General features: G+C 36.8%; 1 protein-coding gene and 2 long non-coding RNA genes across 6 annotated transcripts; all 3 read right to left on the minus strand.

The window, feature by feature from the left end:
- Positions 1 to 103: 103 nt before the first annotated feature.
- On the minus strand, positions 104 to 1,610 carry LOC139112231 (uncharacterized). Its single transcript, XR_011547352.1, has 4 exons — positions 1,533 to 1,610; positions 1,166 to 1,361; positions 837 to 1,018; positions 104 to 375 (listed from the first exon to the last, which is right to left on the minus strand). It is a non-coding gene; the product is annotated as an uncharacterized lncRNA (long non-coding RNA).
- A 502-nt stretch (positions 1,611 to 2,112) lies between these two features.
- On the minus strand, positions 2,113 to 3,366 carry LOC139112224 (uncharacterized). Of its 2 annotated transcripts, none has more exons than XR_011547349.1 (4): positions 3,156 to 3,366; positions 2,817 to 2,973; positions 2,539 to 2,700; positions 2,113 to 2,348 (listed from the first exon to the last, which is right to left on the minus strand). It is a non-coding gene; the product is annotated as an uncharacterized lncRNA (long non-coding RNA). The 2 variants fall into 2 exon arrangements; XR_011547350.1 differs by having other exon boundaries at positions 2,503 to 2,700.
- Positions 3,367 to 3,468: 102 nt separating this feature from the next.
- Positions 3,469 to 5,163, minus strand: LOC139112199 (uncharacterized). Of its 3 annotated transcripts, none has more exons than XM_070673057.1 (3): positions 4,427 to 5,163; positions 4,203 to 4,350; positions 3,469 to 3,671 (listed from the first exon to the last, which is right to left on the minus strand). In XM_070673057.1, the coding sequence occupies exons 1-3, from the start codon at positions 4,635 to 4,637 to the stop codon at positions 3,482 to 3,484; spliced, it is 549 nt and encodes a 182-aa protein (XP_070529158.1). In that variant the 5' UTR covers positions 4,638 to 5,163; the 3' UTR covers positions 3,469 to 3,481. The 3 variants fall into 3 exon arrangements, 2 of the variants coding, with proteins under 2 accessions (XP_070529158.1, XP_070529157.1); XM_070673056.1 differs by lacking the exon at positions 3,469 to 3,671 and adding an exon at positions 3,779 to 4,020; XR_011547345.1 differs by lacking the exon at positions 3,469 to 3,671 and having other exon boundaries at positions 4,077 to 4,366.
- Positions 5,164 to 17,618: the final 12,455 nt, after the last annotated feature.

Genomic DNA, 17,618 nt, shown 5'->3' on the forward strand with positions numbered 1-17,618 from the left:
TATATATATATATATATATATATATATATATATAAATATATATTTATTCATATAAATTAATGAAAAAAATATATCTACATATAGCGCCGCGCAGAGAGAGAGGCTATGCGAAAACGTCAATATGTTCTTTTCTTTTTTTTTTCTTTTATGGAACATTTGTGTAAGTAATTTGCATGTGAGGCAAGAGAATGCAAACGCATACATGTAATTGCAATTAATAAAGTATACGTTGTAAAATGTATAACATATCATGTAGTGCGTATGTACCTCGGTGTTCTCGTCATGCGTGTGCTCGTCTAACTTCATCTCAAGCTTCTTCTCGTGGCATCGCATTCTGCATGGATCATCCAGTATCCCAATGTGCCGCAGCAGGATCTTAAACGAAATTCAAAAATGTTATCATATCGGAAATTTATTGCATACTTCTGGTGAATATATAAAATAAAACTTATTAATCTCTTTAAAAGCACGTTTTTTTTTTGGAACATTTAATTAAGATATTTAATTATCTTTACAGAAATAATTTTCAATTAAAAGATAAATAATTGAGTTATTTAATACGTTTAAATTTCCAATCTTATTAAAAGATTTTTTTACAATTTTAATCTTTTTTACTCAATAAAAGTAGCTTTAGAAATTTGCATGCTTGTCATGATATAAATTATCTTTATATTGTATTTTAAATATAAATTTGCAGTTTTTATAAACATGTTATTTGCCTGTACTGCTCCAATATGTAACTACTGGAAAACCAACTATACATTTTTAAAAATAATTTAAAAAAAAATTAAAAAATTGAAATAGAATATTAATAGTGTATTAAACATTATTTTTACCTTTCAGCTGTACAATTTTATCCAAGCAAACAACATTAAGCATATGGAATAATTGTTTTAAATAATGCTTAATGCCCAGCATAATTACATCTTCTGAATAGGGTTGAAAAGATATATAACGTTTCGAATAAAGTCTTAATATTGCTATAACTTTCAACTTCTTTGTTAACCACTTCTCATACCTAAAAAAAAAAAGTATTTTTATAATTGAAAAAATCAAGAGACAATTAAATGTGACACCTTACTTATAGAAACAGGCTAACGTTAGGTATAATTTACATTTTACAGATAAAAAAATATTACCGTAATTAATACATTAATTTTCTTACCATCATGTCAAGTAAAAGCTTGTCTTTAATTCCATATAACTTTCGAATAATTTTTAATGCATGACACCTTGATGATTCTGCACGTATGTACTCACCATCTTTGAAAAACTACATTTCTTTCACATTATTTTACTTACAATTTGCAGCTCCAGTTGAATTTTTTAATATATCTTTAGATAATTTAGACCAAATAACTCTGTAAAAATATATTTATATATATTATTGTTAATGAAAATATAAAACACAACATCTTGCAGTATTTTAAAGTTATTTAACTAATAGTTGTTAATTTATTTTTCCGTGCAATTAAACTTTGTTTTAATTATCCACATTGTAATGTCCATTTGTCGTTCAAATTGTTCATGACCTCTCAAATCCTGACGCTCGTTGACACAATGTTTGTGTGGCCACAAAAGATGTCAGATCTTCATTTAACATGGCATCATTCTTTAGCATAACTGATGATCTTTTTAAAATCTTTCGATATATTTGCGGCGACGGTAGCGCCGGGAGCATTTGGTAGGCGGAATTTTTCGAAACTACCAAAATCGATGGTGACATATATATATCAATATCGAGTTTGGTAGTTCCAAAATTCTCCGTCTACCAAATGCTCCCGGCGCTAACGTCGCCGCAAATACATCGAAAAAGGTTAGAAAGATCGATGTATTCGCGACGGTAGCGCCGGGAGCGTTTGGTAGGCGGAATTTTTCAAAACTACCAAAATCGATGGTGACATATATATATCAATATCGATTTTGGTAGTTCCAAAATTATCCGTCTACCAAACGCTCCCGGCGCTACCGTCGCCGAAATACATCGATCTTTCTAACCTGTATCGATGTATTTCAAAATTAAAATAATTATTTAAATAAAACGTGGGCACTCTAATAGCTTTAATAAAATCGAATTAGAATAAAAAATTTAACTTAGAACATTCAAAATCATAAACTTTATAAGATTTTTATTTTAATTTATAAAACATACATGTCACTTTTTATAAGTAAATTATTAATATTTTCCGTAGACTTACAAGCTTAAAACTTTGTGGAACGAAAGTAGAATGAAGAAACTGTAATGGAATGCCAACAAGACTCTTGAAAAAGCAGCAGAAATTCCCCTCACCCAGTACAGATCACAGTAAAAATTCTGCGGCCTTCCAGATACTCCAATCACAAGATAACTGAAATATATATTTTAGAGTTAAAAAACTTATTGAAATGTAATGTGAGCACTCTACTACACATAAATAAACCAAATTTAAGTCAGAAATATATCATAAAAACCTGAAAATAATATATTTAACAATATTTGAATTTTTAACCTACAACACATACCTGTCACTTTTTATAAGTCATACAAAAAATAGTTACCAGTGCTGTACAAGCTTGGCACTGTTTGTGGAGCAAGAAGAGGCTTCAAATTATATAAAAAATCCAACGGGACCGTCCAAAAATCAGCAGAACTTTTTTGTCAAGCTGTAGAAGCACAGTAAAACTTCTGCGACCCTCGCAGCACTCAAAATCACCAGCTAACTAAAATAAAAATTTATTTACAGTTAAAAATAATATTAAACTGTAATAAGAACACTCTACTACACTTAAATAAACCGAATTTTAGTCTGAAATTTAACTTAGAAGCCTGAACTCACTCTGCAAAGTGTTAGTGCTATCTGGAGTACTAAGTAAGTCGAGAATTTTTCTCTTGCACCAGGAATGGTCAGAGGGACTTCTGCACCTTCCCCGGGTCTCCGGACGGTTTCCTTGGTTAGTTTTCGTCGCGATCCTTTCGTCCCCAAAGCGCCAAACCTGTAAATAAAGCACAAGTATTTTTAAATTAAAACTAAATATCTCATAAGTGACACATTGAGGTTAAAGTTATATTTTGACAATTTTCTCACTTTTTAATTAACTGAGGCTCTCGAGCAATCTAAAATCGGTCCCTCACGATAGAGGAGGGTACTCTAATTAAATTCTAACGCATGACATACCTGAATTAACTCTGCAAAGTGTTAGTGCTATCTGGAGTACTGGGTAAGTCGAGGAATTTTCTCTTGCACCAGGAATGGTCAGAGAGACTTTTGCGGCTTCCCCGGGTCTCCGGACGGTTTCCTTGGTTAGTTTCCGTCGCGAACCTTTCGTCCCCAAAGCGCCAAACCTGTAAATAAAGCAGAAGTATTTTTAAATTAAAACTAAAAATCTCATAAGTGACACTTTGAGGTTAAAGTTATATTTTGACAATTTTCTCACTTTTTAATTAACTGAGGCTCTCGAGCAATCCAAAATCGGTCCCTCACGATAGAGGAGGGTGCTCTAATTAAATTCTAACGCATGACATACCTGAATTCACTCTGCAAAGTGTTAGTGCTATCTGGAGTACTGGGTAAGTCGAGGAATTTTCTCTTGCACCAGGAATGGTCAGAGAGACTTTTGCGGCTTCCCCGGGTCTCCGGACGGTTTCCTTGGTTAGTTTCCGTCGCGAACCTTTCGTCCCCAAAGCGCCAAACCTGTAAATAAAGCAGAAGTATTTTTAAATTAAAACTAAAAATCTCATAAGTGACACATTGAGGTTAAAGTTATATTTTGACAATTTTCTCACTTTTTAATTAACTGAGGCTCTCGAGCAATCTAAAATCGGTCCCTCACGATAGAGGAGGGTGCTCTAATTAAATTCTAACGCATGACATACCTGAATTCACTCTGCAAAGTGTTAGTGCTATCTGGAGTACTGGGTAAGTCGAAAAATTTTCTCTTGTACCAGGAATGGTCAGAGGGACTTCTGCAGCTTCCCCGGGTCTCCGGACGGTTTCCTTGGTTAGTTTTCGTCGCGATCCTTTCGTCCCCAAAGCCCCAAACCTGTAAATAAAGCAGAAGTATTTTTAAATTAAAACTAAAAATCTCATAAGTGACACTTTGAGGTTAAAGTTATATTTTGACTATTTTCTCACTTTTTAATTAACTGAGGCTCTCGGGCAATCTAAAATCGGTCCCTCACAATGAAGGAGAGTATTTTAATTAAATTCTAATGCATGACATACCTGAATTCACTCTGCAAAGTGTCAGTGCTATCTGGAGTACTGGGTACGAGGATTTTTCTCTTGCACCAGGAATGGTCAGAGAGACTTCTGCGGCTTCCCCGGAACTCCGGATGGTCTCGTTGGTTAGCTGCCGTCACGTATCTTTTGCCTATAAAGTTTAAAGCCTGTAAAACAAATAGAAATATTTGTTTTTCTGACTTTAAACTTTAATCAATAACACATACCTGTCACTTTTAAAACTTTTATAAAAATTAGTTTCCGTTGATGCACAGTCTTGGCACTTTGTGGGAATAAAAAAGACGGTTTAAATTTGTTAAAAAATCCAACCGGACACTCGAGGAAACAGTTGATCTTCCACAAACGAATAAAATAAGCATAAAATATTTTGCGTAAAATATTCACCAATGGAGACACAGCATTAATACTGGCATTCATGAAACGACTCGATTAATAAAATAATGTAGAAATACTTAATAAATAGCATTAAATTGTTGTAAATTAACGAGCAAAATACGATTAAGTATAAAAACTTATAAATAACGCAAAAAACAAACGTAAAATGTCAATCGATTAATTTCAACCAATAGGAACACAGCATTAATACTGACATTCATGAATCGATTCAAACAATAAACTATTGTAAAATTACTTAATAAATATCATTAAATTGTTGTAAATTAACGTGCAAAATACGATTCAGTTTAGAAACTTATAAATAACGCAAAAAAGAAGTGTAAAATGTCATTCGATTAATTTGAACCAATAGGAACACAGTATTAGTACTGACATTCATGAAACGACTCGATTAATAAAATATTGTAAAAATAATTAATAAATATCATTAAATTGTTGTAAATTGACGTGCAAAATATAATTTAGTACAAAAATTTATAAATAACGCAAGAAAAAAATGTAAAATGTTATTCGATCAATTTCAACCAATAGGAACACAGCATTAGTACTGACATTCATGAAACGACTTGATTAATAAAATATTGTAAGAATAATTAATAAATAGCATTAAATTGTTGTAAACTAACTTGTAAAATACGATTTAATATAAAAACTTATAGATAACGCAAAAAACAAGTTTAAAATGTCATTCGATTAATTTGAACCAATAGGAACACAGCATTAATACTAACATTCATGAAACGACTCGATTAATAAAATATTGTAAATATACTTAATAAATAGCATTAAATTGTTGTAAATTGACGTGCAAAATAGCCTAGCTCTTCTGGGTCGCGAGATATTTCAAATTTTCTAAATAAAAGTGGCACGGTCAGTTCGTGCCACCTCCTCGATTTTATATGCACCTGATATTTTTAGAATTTGTATCAGGTGCATATAAAATCGAGAAAGTGGCACGAACTAACCGTGCCACCTCCTTTTAGAAAATTTGAAATATCTCGTGACTCAGAACAGCTAAGCTATTGCGCTTTTTTTTGTTCGACGCGGGCTTTCAAGTTCTTCAAAACGAGCTTTTGATCAGACCCCTACGACGCCTGTGGACCGAGATATTAACGATCAAAGTTTTTCGGAAAATGTGAAATATCTCGCGAACCAGAAGGGCTAGGCTATTGCGCTTTTTTTTGTTCGACGCGGGCTTTCAAGCCCTTCAAAACGAGCTTTCGATCAGACCCCTACGACGCCTGTGGACCGAGATATTAACGATCAAAGTTTTTCTATCTGCCCAAATTGTTTTTTTTTTTTTGGTTTTTGCCCTCGTGCGCGCAAGGGAGAAAAGATAGGACAAAATTTTATTAACAAAAAATGTTTCTACTGATTCCTTCCATCTTTCTACCTGCGCAGATTTTTTTTTTTTTCTTTTGGTTTTTGCCCTCGTGCGCGGAGGAGAGAAAAGATAGAACAAAATTTTATTAACAAAAAATGTTTCTATTGATTTCCCCCATCTTTCTACCTGCGCAGATTTTTTTTTTTTTTTTTTTTTTGCCCTCGTGCGCGCAGGGAGAGATAGAACAAAATTTTATTAACAAAAAATGTTTCTACTGATTCCCCCACCTTTCTACCTGCGCAGAATTTTTTTTTTTTTTTTGGTTTTTGCCCTCGTGCGCGCAGGGGGGGAGAGATAGAACAAAATTTTATTAACAAAAAATGTTTCTACTGATTCCCCATCTTTCTACCTGCGCAGATTTTTTTTTTTTTTTTGGTTTTTGCCCTCGTGCGCGCAGGGGAGAGATATAACAAAATTTTATTAACAAAAAATGTTTCTACTGATTCCCCATCTTTCTACCTGCGCAGATTTTTTTTTTTTTTTTGGTTTTTGCCCTCGTGCGCGCAGGGGGGGAGAGATAGAACAAAATTTTATTAACAAAAAATGTTTCTACTGATTCCCCCCATCTTTCTACCTGCGCAGAATTTTTTTTTTTTTTTGGTTTTTGCCCTCGTGCGCGCAGGGGGGAAGAGATAGAACAAAATTTTATTAACAAAAAATGTTTCTACTGATTCCCCCCATCTTTCTACCTGCGCAGATTTTTTTTTTTTTTGGTTTTTGCCCTCGTGCGCGCAGGGGGGGAGAGATAGAACAAAATTTTATTAACAAAATATGTTTCTACTGATTTCCCCCATCATTCTACCTGCGCAGATTTTTTTTTTTTTTGGTTTTTGTCCTCGTGCGCGCAGGGGGAGAGATAGAACAAAATTTTATTAACAAAAATGTTTCTACTGATTCCCCATCTTTCTACCTGCGCAGATTTTTTTTTTTTTTTTGGTTTTTGCCCTCGTGCGCGCAGGGGGGGAGAGATAGAACAAAATTTTATTAACAAAAAATGTTTCTACTGATTCCCCCCATCTTTCTACCTGCGCAGATTTTTTTTTTTTTTTGGTTTTTGCCCTCGTGCGCGCAAAGGGGAGAGATAGAACAAAATTTTATTAACAAAAAATGTTTCTACTGATTCCCCCATCTTTCTACCTGCGCAGAATTTTTTTTTTTTTTTGGTTTTTGCCCTCGTGCGCGCAGGGGGGGAGAGATAGAACAAAATTTTATTAACAAAAAATGTTTCTACTGATTCCCCCATCTTTCTACCTGCGCAGATTTTTTTTTTTTTTTGGTTTTTGCCCTCGTGCGCGCAGGGGGGGAGAGATAGAACAAAATTTTATTAACAAAAAATGTTTCTACTGATTCCCCCATCTTTCTACCTGCGCAGATTTTTTTTTTTTTTTTGGTTTTTGCCCTCGTGCGCGCAGGGGAGGAGAGATAGAACAAAATTTTATTAACAAAAAATGTTTCTACTGATTCCCCCCATCTTTCTACCTGCGCAGATTTTTTTTTTTTTTTTGGTTTTTGCCCTCGTGCGCGCAGGGGAGGAGAGATAGAACAAAATTTTATTAACAAAAAATGTTTCTACTGATTCCCCCCATCTTTCTACCTGCGCAGAATTTTTTTTTTTTTTTGGTTTTTGCCCTCGTGCGCGCAGGGGGGAAGAGATAGAACAAAATTTTATTAACAAAAAATGTTTCTACTGATTCCCCCCATCTTTCTACCTGCGCAGATTTTTTTTTTTTTTGGTTTTTGCCCTCGTGCGCGCAGGGGGGAAGAGATAGAACAAAATTTTATTAACAAAAAATGTTTCTACTGATTCCCCCCATCTTTCTACCTGCGCAGAATTTTTTTTTTTTTTGGTTTTTGCCCTCGTGCGCGCAGGGGGAGAGATAGAACAAAATTTTATTAACAAAAAATGTTTCTACTGATTCCCCCATCTTTCTACCTGCGCAGAATTTTTTTTTTTTTGGTTTTGCCCTCGTGCGCGCAGGGGAGAGATAGAACAAAATTTTATTAACAAAAAATGTTTCTACTGATTCCCCATCTTTCTACCTGCGCAGATTTTTTTTTTTTTGGTTTTTGCCCTCGTGCGCGCAGGGGGAGATAGAACAAAATTTTATTAACAAAAAATGTTTCTACTGATTCCCCCCATCTTTCTACCTGCGCAGATTTTTTTTTTTTTTTGGTTTTTGCCCTCGTGCGCGCAGGGGGGGAAAGATAGAACAAAATTTTATTAACAAAAATGTTTCTACTGATTCCCCCATCTTTCTACCTGCGCAGATTTTTTTTTTTTTAGTTTTTGCCCTCGTGCGCGCAGGGGGGAAGAGATAAAACAAAATTTTATTAACAAAAAATGTTTTTACTGATTCCCCCCATCTTTCTACCTGCGCAGATTTTCTCTTTTTTTTTAAAATCTGTTTTACCGATCAATTTTAAGTTAAAAAATCTGTTTTACCGACCGATACTATGTCGGTAAAACAAAAATCTGCATTACCGACAGTCGGTAAAAAATTTTCGCGCAGGCCTTCGGCCGGCGGCAAAAACGATAATTTTTAGCCTTTTGGCGCAAGAAATTTTGATCAAAAAAAAAAAAATTTTTTTTTTTTTTTTAAAATCTGCTTTACCGACCAATTTTAAATTAAAAAATCTGTTTTACCGACCGATTATATGTCGGTAAAACAAAAATCTGCATTACCGACAGTCGGTAAAAAATTTTCGCGCCGGCTTTCGGCCGACGGCAAAAACAAAAATTTTTAGCCTCTTGGCGCAAGAAATTTTGATCAAAAAAAAAAAAAATTTTTTTTTTTTTTTTTAAATCTGCTTTACCGACCAATTTTAAATTAAAAAATCTGTTTTACCGACCGATTATATGTCGGTAAAACAGAAATCTGCATTACCGACAGTCGGTAAAAAATTTTCGCGCCAGCTTTCGGCCGGCGGCAAAAACGATAATTTTTAGCCTCTTGGCGCAAGAAATTTTGATCAAAAAAAAAAAAATTTTTTTTTTTTTTTTTAAATCTGCTTTACCGACCAATTTTAAATTAAAAAATCTGTTTTACCGACCGATTATATGTCGGTAAAACAAAAATCTGCATTACCGACAGTCGGAAAAAAATTTTCGCGCCAGCTTTCGGCCGGCGGCAAAAACGATAATTTTTAGCCTCTTGGCGCAAGAAATTTTGATCAAAAAAAAAAATTTTTTTTTTTTTTTTTAAATCTGCTTTACCGACCAATTTTAAATTAAAAAATCTGTTTTACCGACCGATTATATGTCGGTAAAACAAAAATCTGCATTACCGACAGTCGGTAAAAAATTTTCGCGCCAGCTTTCGGCCGGCGGCAAAAACGATAATTTTTAGCCTCTTGGCGCAAGAAATTTTATCAAAAAAAAAAAAATTTTTTTTTTTTTTTAAATCTGTTTTACCGACCAATTTTAAATTAAAAAATCTGTTTTACCGACCGATTATATGTCGGTAAAACAAAAATCTGCATTACCGACAGTCGGTAAAAAATTTTCGCGCCAGCTTTCGGCCGGCAGCAAAAACGATAATTTTTAGCCTCTTGGCGCAAGAAATTTTAATAAAAAAAAAAAAATTTTTTTTTTTTTTTTTAAATCTGCTTTACCGACCAATTTTAAATTAAAAAATCTGTTTTACCGACCGATTATATGTCGGTAAAACAAAAATCTGCATTACCGACAGTCGGTAAAAAATTTTCGCGCCAGCTTTCGGCCGGCGGCAAAAACGATAATTTTTAGCCTTTTGGCGCAAGAAATTTTATCAAAAAAAAAAATTTTTTTTTTTTTAAAATCTGCTTTACCGACCAATTTTAAATTAAAAATCTGTTTTACCGACCGATTATATGTCGGTAAAACAAAAATCTCATTACCGACAGTCGGTAAAAATTTTCGCGCCAGCTTTCGGCCGGCAGCAAAAACGATAATTTTTAGCCTCTTGGCGCAAGAAATTTTAATAAAAAAAAAAAAATTTTTTTTTTTTTTTTTAAATCTGCTTTACCGACCAATTTTAAATTAAAAAATCTGTTTTACCGACCGATTATATGTCGGTAAAACAAAAATCTGCATTACCGACAGTCGGTAAAAAATTTTCGCGCCAGCTTTCGGCCGGCGGCAAAAACGATAATTTTTAGCCTCTTGGCGCAAGAAATTTTGATCAAAAAAAAAAATTTTTTTTTTTTTTTTAAAATCTGCTTTACCGATCAATTTTAAATTAAAAAATCTGTTTTACCGACCGATTATATGTCGGTAAAACAGAAATCTGCATTACCGACAGTCGGTAAAAAATTTTCGCGCCGGCTTTCGGCCGACGGCAAAAACAAAAATTTTTAGCCTTTTAGCGCAAGAAATTTTGATCGTCAAAAAAAAAAATTTTTTTTTTTTTTTAAATCTGCTTTACCGACCAATTTTAAGTTAAAAAATCTGTTTTACCGACCGATTATATGTCGGTAAAACAAAAATCTGCATTACCGACAGTCGGTAAAAAATTTTCGCGCAGGCTTTCGGCCGGCGGCAAAAACGAAAATTTTTAGTCTTTTGGCGCGAAAAATTTTGGTCCGCCAAAAAAAAAAAAAAAAAAAAAAAAAAAAAAAAATTTAACCTAACCTAACCTAACCTAACCTAATCTAACCTAACTTAACCTAACTTAACCTAACTTGTTCAGGTTAGGTTAGGTTAGGTTAGAGTTAGGTTGGGGCAGAGTTAGGTAGAACCAGGTTAGGTTAGGTTAGGTTCGGTTAGGTTAGGTTAGGTTAGGTTAGGTTAGGTTAGGTTAGGTTAGGTTAGGTTAGGTTAGGTTAGGTTAGGTTAGGTTGGGTTAGGTTGGGTTAGGTTAGGTTAGGTTAGGTTAGGTTAGGTTGGTTAGGTTAGGTTAGGTTAGGTTAGGTTAGGTTAGGTTAGGTTAGGTTAGGTTAGGTTAGGTTAGGTTAGGTTAGGTTAGGTTGGGTTGGGTTAGGTTAGGTTAGGTTAGGTTAGGTTAGGTTAGGTTAGGTTAGGTTAGGTTAGGTTAGGTTAGGTTAGGTTAGGTTAGGTTAGGTTAGGTTAGGTTAGGTTAGGTTAGGTTAGGTTAGGTTAGGTTAGGTTAGTTTAGGTTAGGTTAGGTTAGGTTAGGTTAGGTTAGGTTAGGTTAGGTTAGGTTAGGTTAGGTTAGGTTAGGTTAGGTTAGGTTGGTTAGGTTAGGTTAGGTTAGGTTAGGTTAGGTTAGGTTAGGGTTAGGTTAGGTTAGGTTAGGTTAGGTTAGGTTAGGTTAGGTTGGGTTAGGTTAGGTTAGGTTAGGTTAGGTTAGGTTAGGTTAGGTTAGGTTGGGTTGGGTTAGGTTAGGTTAGGTTAGGTTAGGTTAGGTTAGGTTAGGTTAGGTTAGGTTAGGTTAGGTTAGGTTAGGTTGGGTTAGGTTGGGTTGGGTTAGGTTAGGTTAGGTTAGGTTAGGTTAGGTTAGGTTAGGTTAGGTTGGGTTAGGTTAGGTTAGGTTAGGTTAGGTTAGGTTAGGTTAGGTTAGGTTAGGTTAGGTTAGGTTAGGTTAGGTTAGGTTAGGTTAGGTTAGGTTAGGTTAGGTTAGGTTAGGTTAGGTTAGGTTGGGTTAGGTTAGGTTAGGTTGGGTTGGGTTAGGTTAGGTTGGGTTAGGTTGGGTTAGGTTAGGTTAGGTTAGGTTAGGTTAGGTTAGGTTAGGTTAGGTTAGGTTAGGTTAGGTTGGGTTAGGTTAGGTTAGGTTGGGTTAGGTTAGGTTAGGTTAGGTTAGGTTAGGTTAGGTTAGGTTGGGTTAGGTTAGGTTAGGTTAGGTTAGGTTAGGTTAGGTTAGGTTAGGTTAGGTTAGGTTAGGTTAGGTTAGGTTAGGTTAGGTTAGGTTAGGTTAGGTTAGGTTAGGTTAGGTTAGGTTAGGTTAGGTTAGGTTAGGGTTGGGTTAGGTTAGGTTAGGTTAGGTTAGGTTAGGTTAGGTTAGGTTAGGTTAGGTTAGGTTAGGTTAGGTTAGGTTGGGTTAGGTTAGGTTGGGTTAGGTTAGGTTAGGTTAGGTTAGGTTAGGTTAGGTTAGGTTAGGTTAGGTTAGGTTAGGTTAGGTTAGGTTAGGTTAGGTTAGGTTAGGTTAGGTTAGGTTAGGTTAGGTTAGGTTAGGTTAGGTTGGGTTAGGTTAGGTTAGGTTAGGTTAGGTTAGGTTAGGTTAGGTTAGGTTAGGTTAGGTTGGGTTAGGTTAGGTTAGGTTAGGTTAGGTTAGGTTAGGTTAGGTTAGGTTGGGTTAGGTTAGGTTGGGTTAGGTTAGGTTGGGTTAGGTTAGGTTAGGTTGGGTTAGGTTAGGTTAGGTTAGGTTAGGTTGGGTTAGGTTAGGTTAGGTTAGGTTAGGTTAGGTTAGGTTAGGTTGGGTTAGGTTAGGTTAGGTTAGGTTAGGTTAGGTTGGGTTAGGTTAGGTTAGGTTAGGTTAGGTTAGGTTAGGTTAGGTTAGGTTAGGTTAGGTTAGGTTAGGTTAGGTTGGGTTAGGTTAGGTTAGGTTAGGTTAGGTTAGGTTAGGTTAGGTTAGGTTAGGTTAGGTTAGGTTAGGTTAGGTTAGGTTAGGTTAGGTTAGGTTAGGTTAGGTTAGGTTAGGTTAGGTTAGGTTAGGTTGGGTTAGGTTAGGTTAGGTTAGGTTAGGTTAGGTTAGGTTAGGTTAGGTTAGGTTAGGTTAGGTTAGGTTAGGTTAGGTTAGGTTAGGTTAGGTTAGGTTAGGTTAGGTTAGGTTAGGTTAGGTTAGGTTAGGTTAGGTTAGGTTAGGTTAGGTTAGGTTAGGTTAGGTTAGGTTAGGTTAGGTTGGTTAGGTTAGGTTAGGTTAGGTTAGGTTAGGTTAGGTTAGGTTAGGTTAGGTTAGGTTAGGTTGGTTAGGTTAGGTTAGGTTAGGTTAGGTTAGGTTAGGTTAGGTTAGGTTAGGTTAGGTTAGGTTAGGTTGGGTTAGGTTAGGTTAGGTTAGGTTAGGTTAGGTTAGGTTAGGTTAGGTTAGGTTAGGTTAGGTTAGGTTAGGTTAGGTTAGGTTAGGTTAGGTTAGGTTAGGTTAGGTTAGGTTAGGTTAGGTTAGGTTAGGTTAGGTTAGGTTAGGTTAGGTTAGGTTAGGTTAGGTTAGGTTAGGTTAGGTTAGGTTAGGTTAGGTTAGGTTAGGTTAGGTTAGGTTAGGTTAGGTTAGGTTAGGTTAGGTTAGGTTAGGTTAGGTTAGGTTAGGTTAGGTTAGGTTAGGTTAGGTTAGGTTAGGTTAGGTTAGGTTAGGTTAGGTTAGGTTAGGTTGGGTTAGGTTAGGTTGGGTTAGGTTAGGTTAGGTTAGGTTGGGTTAGGTTAGGTTAGGTTAGGTTAGGTTAGGTTAGGTTAGGTTAGGTTAGGTTAGGTTAGGTTAGGTTAGGTTAGGTTAGGTTAGGTTAGGTTAGGTTAGGTTAGGTTAGGTTAGGTTAGGTTAGGTTAGGTTAGGTTGGGTTAGGTTAGGTTAGGTTAGGTTAGGTTAGGTTAGGTTAGGTTAGGTTAGGTTAGGTTAGGTTAGGTTAGGTTAGGTTAGGTTAGGTTAGGTTAGGTTAGGTTAGGTTAGGTTAGGTTAGGTTAGGTTAGGTTAGGTTAGGTTAGGTTAGGTTAGGTTAGGTTAGGTTAGGTTAGGTTAGGTTAGGTTAGGTTAGGTTAGGTTAGGTTAGGTTAGGTTGGGTTAGGTTAGGTTAGGTTAGGTTAGGTTAGGTTAGGTTAGGTTAGGTTAGGTTAGGTTAGGTTAGGTTAGGTTAGGTTAGGTTAGGTTAGGTTAGGTTAGGTTAGGTTAGGTTAGGTTAGGTTAGGTTAGGTTAGGTTGGGTTAGGTTAGGTTAGGTTAGGTTAGGTTAGGTTAGGTTAGGTTAGGTTAGGTTAGGTTAGGTTAGGTTAGGTTAGGTTAGGTTAGGTTAGGTTAGGTTAGGTTAGGTTAGGTTAGGTTAGGTTAGGTTAGGTTAGGTTAGGTTAGGTTAGGTTGGGTTAGGTTAGGTTAGGTTAGGTTAGGTTAGGTTAGGTTAGGTTAGGTTGGGTTAGGTTAGGTTGGGTTAGGTTAGGTTGGGTTAGGTTAGGTTAGGTTAGGTTAGGTTAGGTTAGGTTAGGTTAGGTTAGGTTAGGTTAGGTTGGGTTGGGTTAGGTTGGGTTAGGTTAGGTTAGGTTAGGTTAGGTTGGGTTAGGTTAGGTTAGGTTAGGTTAGGTTAGGTTAGGTTAGGTTAGGTTAGGTTAGGTTAGGTTAGGTTAGGTTAGGTTAGGTTAGGTTGGGTTGGGTTAGGTTAGGTTAGGTTAGGTTAGGTTAGGTTAGGTTGGGTTAGGTTAGGTTAGGTTAGGTTAGGTTAGGTTAGGTTAGGTTAGGTTAGGTTAGGTTAGGTTGGGTTAGGTTAGGTTAGGTTAGGTTAGGTTAGGTTAGGTTAGGTTAGGTTAGGTTGGGTTAGGTTAGGTTAGGTTAGGTTAGGTTAGGTTAGGTTAGGTTGGGTTAGGTTAGGTTAGGTTAGGTTAGGTTAGGTTAGGTTAGGTTAGGTTAGGTTAGGTTAGGTTAGGTTAGGTTAGGTTAGGTTAGGTTAGGTTAGGTTAGGTTAGGTTAGGTTAGGTTGGGTTAGGTTAGGTTAGGTTAGGTTGGGTTAGGTTAGGTTAGGTTAGGTTAGGTTGGGTTGGGTTGGGTTAGGTTAGGTTAGGTTAGGTTAGGTTAGGTTAGGTTAGGTTAGGTTAGGTTAGGTTAGGTTAGGTTAGGTTAGGTTAGGTTAGGTTGGGTTAGGTTGGGTTAGGTTAGGTTAGGTTAGGTTAGGTTAGGTTAGGTTAGGTTAGGTTAGGTTAGGTTAGGTTAGGTTAGGTTAGGTTGGGTTTGGGTTAGGAGTTAGGTTAGGTTAGGTTAGGTTAGGTTAGGTTAGGTTAGGTTAGGTTAGGTTAGGTTAGGTTAGGTTAGGTTAGGTTAGGTTAGGTTAGGTTAGGTTAGGTTAGGTTAGGTTAGGTTAGGTTAGGTTGGGTTAGGTTAGGTTAGGTTAGGTTAGGTTAGGTTAGGTTAGGTTAGGTTAGGTTAGGTTAGGTTAGGTTAGGTTAGGTTAGGTTAGGTTAGGTTAGGTTAGGTTAGGTTAGGTTAGGTTAGGTTAGGTTAGGTTAGGTTAGGTTAGGTTGGGTTAGGTTAGGTTAGGTTAGGTTAGGTTAGGTTAGGTTGGGTTAGGTTAGGTTAGGTTGGGTTAGGTTAGGTTAGGTTAGGTTAGGTTAGGTTAGGTTAGGTTAGGTTAGGTTAGGTTAGGTTAGGTTAGGTTAGGTTAGGTTAGGTTAGGTTAGGTTAGGTTAGGTTAGGTTAGGTTAGGTTAGGTTAGGTTAGGTTAGGTTAGGTTGGGTTAGGTTAGGTTAGGTTAGGTTAGGTTAGGTTAGGTTAGGTTGGGTTAGGTTAGGTTAGGTTAGGTTAGGTTAGGTTAGGTTAGGTTAGGTTAGGTTAGGTTAGGTTAGGTTAGGTTAGGTTAGGTTAGGTTAGGTTAGGTTAGGTTAGGTTAGGTTAGGTTAGGTTAGGTTAGGTTAGGTTAGGTTAGGTTAGGTTAGGTTAGGTTAGGTTAGGTTAGGTTAGGTTAGGTTAGGTTAGGTTAGGTTAGGTTAGGTTGGGTTAGGTTAGGTTAGGTTAGGTTAGGTTAGGTTAGGTTAGGTTAGGTTAGGTTAGGTTAGGTTAGGTTAGGTTAGGTTAGGTTAGGTTAGGTTAGGTTAGGTTAGGTTAGGTTAGGTTAGGTTAGGTTAGGTTAGGTTAGGTTAGGTTAGGTTAGGTTAGGTTAGGTTAGGTTAGGTTAGGTTAGGTTAGGTTAGGTTAGGTTAGGTTAGGTTAGGTTAGGTTAGGTTAGGTTGGGTTAGGTTAGGTTAGGTTAGGTTAGGTTAGGTTAGGTTAGGTTAGGTTAGGTTAGGTTAGGTTAGGTTAGGTTAGGTTAGGTTAGGTTAGGTTAGGTTAGGTTAGGTTGAGTTAGGTTAGGTTAGGTTAGGTTAGGTTAGGTTAGGTTAGGTTAGGTTAGGTTAGGTTAGGTTAGGTTAGGTTAGGTTAGGTTAGGTTAGGTTAGGTTAGGTTAGGTTAGGTTAGGTTAGGTTAGGTTAGGTTAGGTTAGGTTAGGTTAGGTTAGGTTAGGTTAGGTTGGGTTAGGTTAGGTTAGGTTAGGTTAGGTTAGGTTAGGTTAGGTTAGGTTAGGTTAGGTTGGGTTAGGTTAGGTTAGGTTAGGTTAGGTTAGGTTAGGTTAGGTTAGGTTAGGTTAGGTTAGGTTAGGTTAGGTTAGGTTAGGTTAGGTTAGGTTAGGTTAGGTTAGGTTAGGTTAGGTTAGGTTAGGTTAGGTTAGGTTAGGTTAGGTTAGGTTAGGTTAGGTTAGGTTAGGTTAGGTTAGGTTAGGTTAGGTTAGGTTAGGTTAGGTTAGGTTAGGTTAGGTTAGGTTAGGTTAGGTTAGGTTGGGTTAGGTTAGGTTAGGTTAGGTTAGGTTAGGTTAGGTTAGGTTAGGTTAGGTTAGGTTAGGTTAGGTTAGGTTAGGTTAGGTTAGGTTAGGTTAGGTTGGGTTAGGTTAGGTTAGGTTAGGTTAGGTTAGGTTAGGTTAGGTTAGGTTGGGTTAGGTTGGGTTGGGTTAGGTTAGGTTAGGTTAGGTTAGGTTGGGTTAGGTTAGGTTAGGTTAGGTTAGGTTAGGTTGGGTTGGGTTAGGTTAGGTTAGGTTAGGTTAGGTTAGGTTAGGTTAGGTTAGGTTAGGTTAGGTTAGGTTAGGTTAGGTTAGGTTAGGTTAGGTTAGGTTAGGTTAGGTTAGGTTGGGTTAGGTTAGGTTAGGTTAGGTTAGGTTAGGTTAGGTTAGGTTAGGTTAGGTTAGGTTAGGTGAGGTTAGGTTAGGTTAGGTTAGGTTAGGTTAGGTTAGGTTAGGTTAGGTTAGGTTAGGTTAGGTTAGGTTGGGTTAGGTTAGGTTAGGTTAGGTTAGGTTAGGTTAGGTTAGGTTAGGTTAGGTTAGGTTAGGTTAGGTTAGGTTAGGTTAGGTTAGGTTAGGTTAGGTTAGGTTAGGTTAGGTTGGGTTAGGTTAGGTTAGGTTAGGTTAGGTTAGGTTAGGTTAGGTTAGGTTAGGTTGGGTTGGGTTAGGTTAGGTTGGGTTAGGTTAGGTTAGGTTAGGTTGGGTTAGGTTAGGTTGGGTTAGGTTAGGTTAGGTTAGGTTAGGTTAGGTTAGGTTGGGTTAGGTTGGGTTAGGTTAGGTTAGGTTGGGTTAGGTTAGGTTAGGTTAGGTTAGGTTAGGTTAGGTTAGGTTAGGTTAGGTTAGGTTAGGTTAGGTTAGGTTAGGTTAGGTTAGGTTAGGTTAGGTTAGGTTAGGTTAGGTTGGGTTGGAGGTTAGGTTAGGTTAGGTTAGGTTAGGTTAGGTTGGGTTAGGTTAGGTTAGGTTAGGTTAGGTTAGGTTGGGTTAGGTTAGGTTGGGTTGGGTTAGGTTAGGTTAGGTTAGGTTAGGTTAGGTTAGGTTAGGTTAGGTTAGGTTAGGTTAGGTTAGGTTGGGTTAGGTTAGGTTAGGTTGGGTTAGGTTAGGTTAGGTTAGGTTAGGTTAGGTTAGGTTAGGTTAGGTTAGGTTAGGTTAGGTTGGGTTGGGTTAGGTTAGGTTAGGTTAGGTTAGGTTAGGTTAGGTTGGGTTAGGTTAGGTTAGGTTGGGTTAGGTTAGGTTAGGTTAGGTTAGGTTAGG

Source organism: Cardiocondyla obscurior, linkage group LG27 (genome assembly GCF_019399895.1).
Source record: "Cardiocondyla obscurior isolate alpha-2009 linkage group LG27, Cobs3.1, whole genome shotgun sequence".
Lineage (NCBI taxonomy): Eukaryota > Metazoa > Arthropoda > Insecta > Hymenoptera > Formicidae > Cardiocondyla > Cardiocondyla obscurior.